Source organism: Mizuhopecten yessoensis, unplaced genomic scaffold, assembly GCF_002113885.1.
Source record: "Mizuhopecten yessoensis strain PY_sf001 unplaced genomic scaffold, ASM211388v2 hete_36102072, whole genome shotgun sequence".
NCBI classification, from domain to species: Eukaryota; Metazoa; Mollusca; class Bivalvia; order Pectinida; family Pectinidae; genus Mizuhopecten; species Mizuhopecten yessoensis.
In genome coordinates this window covers 869-2,700 of record NW_018483936.1, presented here as the reverse complement: position 1 = coordinate 2,700, position 1,832 = coordinate 869, and the positions used below count along the sequence as shown (strand labels likewise).

At 41.7% G+C, this 1,832-nt stretch overlaps 1 protein-coding gene across 1 annotated transcript; it reads right to left on the bottom strand.

Moving 5' to 3' along the window:
- Positions 1–514: 514 nt before the first annotated feature.
- On the bottom strand, positions 515–1,486 carry LOC110444349 (ileal sodium/bile acid cotransporter-like). Its single transcript, XM_021488732.1, has 2 exons — positions 1,073–1,486; positions 515–725 (listed from the first exon to the last, which is right to left on the bottom strand). Exons 1-2 carry the CDS (start codon positions 1,465–1,467, stop codon positions 515–517), a joined length of 606 nt encoding a protein of 201 aa, XP_021344407.1. The 5' UTR covers positions 1,468–1,486.
- Between the last annotated feature and the right edge of the window lie 346 nt (positions 1,487–1,832).

The following is a 1,832-nucleotide window of genomic DNA, read 5'->3' as shown; positions in this document are numbered from 1 at the left end:
ATACTGGGTGTGATATGGAAAAAGGTATGTATTATTCTCTATATACCGAAGCATCAATAAAACCGTATTTCGATCTTAAAATTGACAAAACTAGGGCAAATATAAAAAAAAACAAAAAACATTACTATTCATACTCTTGAAAAGTGAAAGGAGAGTAAGATAATGTGTCCCGGAAGGGAAATGTCTTCTTCTTCAACGGCGACACCCGCCATGAGAATCTAGGTCAAATCCAAGTAATGCTACGTGCTTAAAACCAGAATTGGGATAGTGAAACAGACAGTTAGGCATACAGAAAATAAACATCATAAAAAACGTCGACCTTCATACAATGTATCATTCAAAGACATACGCTATCAATGGTCTTCATCAATCTGCATCTTAGGAAGCCAAGTTGTGTTAGTTCGTCTGTCAGCAGTCGACATCTATCTCAGAAATCATAATATTGAGAACAAGCTCTTGAATACGAACGGATGTTACTATAAAGAATGGGAAAGTTCACGATTGGAAATCGAAATCATACCTTGACTATGACATCAGCCACCTTTGGCCATTTCCAGCGAAAGAACATCCCGACGGCGGCCGGGGTGATGGTCATGACGAAGGAGATAGCGATGTTGACGTAGGGGATGACCAGAGCCTCGTCAGTCCAGCTCCGACTGTAGATAAACAGATTCAGCGGCATCATCCCCATCGCCATGACAGTTGACGTTGCCGTCATCGCTACACTGGTAGAAAAGACCAAATGCTTACACAAATGGGAAATAACACGACCACAATACAACGTTGATGTTTCATGTGGTTTCAATATTTTATGTTACATTACAAGTGCTTTATGCGTTGACTTTTTCCTCTACCTCTCAAAAGTACGTTTGCGCTATTTACTTGTCCTACAAATGATAGGACGTTTGCGTCATCAACTTCACATGATGGGACATTTGCGTCATGTACTACACATAACGGGTTGTTGCGTCACCATCTTCACATGACGGGACTTTATATGTTATGTTACAATATGTTCGTGTTGCATGTATTATTTTTAACCTTAATAGATAGGTATATCATATGATGTTACCTGAGTGGGACGTCACCATCCATCCAATAGGAGAACACATTTGACGTTGAACCTCCAGGACACGAACCAATCACCAGCATTCCAAGCGCGGGATATGTAGACATCTGCAGCGCATGCGCAAGACCAAACGTGACCGCCGGAAGTACGATGAACTGAGAGAGCATGCCGATGGCGATACCAACCGGTCTCCTGAGGTGCTGGAGAAGAGGTTTGATCTCTATTGTGCTGCCCATGCCTGCCATGATGATGATAAGCGTGGTTTTTATTACGACATCAGAAGCAATCTTTAAGGCTGACGGTGAAGGTGGTACCATTGTCAGGTTAGCGGACGAGTTTGGGGACGGAGTTGTCAACTCGTAATAGCCGAACAAAAGGTCTAGCCCGGGAGTGGTCATGTCCAAAATGTAGGATATCACAGCTAAAGAATGAATGGAAAAGGGATAAGTAAGTACCAGTCCAAATTTTCATTGATCAAGTATCAGATTAAAGTCACAAAGCTCTGACGGTATCTTTGAGGGGATAAGGCGGAGAAAAAAAAATGCGTGTTTCGGGTTTTCCGACCGACCTTTTTTTTTTGCTACTGACCCTTTTTTTCCCAAGATGTTTTTTTGATTTCTAGAAAAAAAGGGGGAAAACGCTGCCCTTGCCCGTATTTCAATTAAGTCACTAGTAAATCTAGATCTAATAAACGTATACAGCAAATGAATGTATTTAAGCGCGCTCCTGATCCTGACTTTAATTTGGCTTCGGATGTATTGGC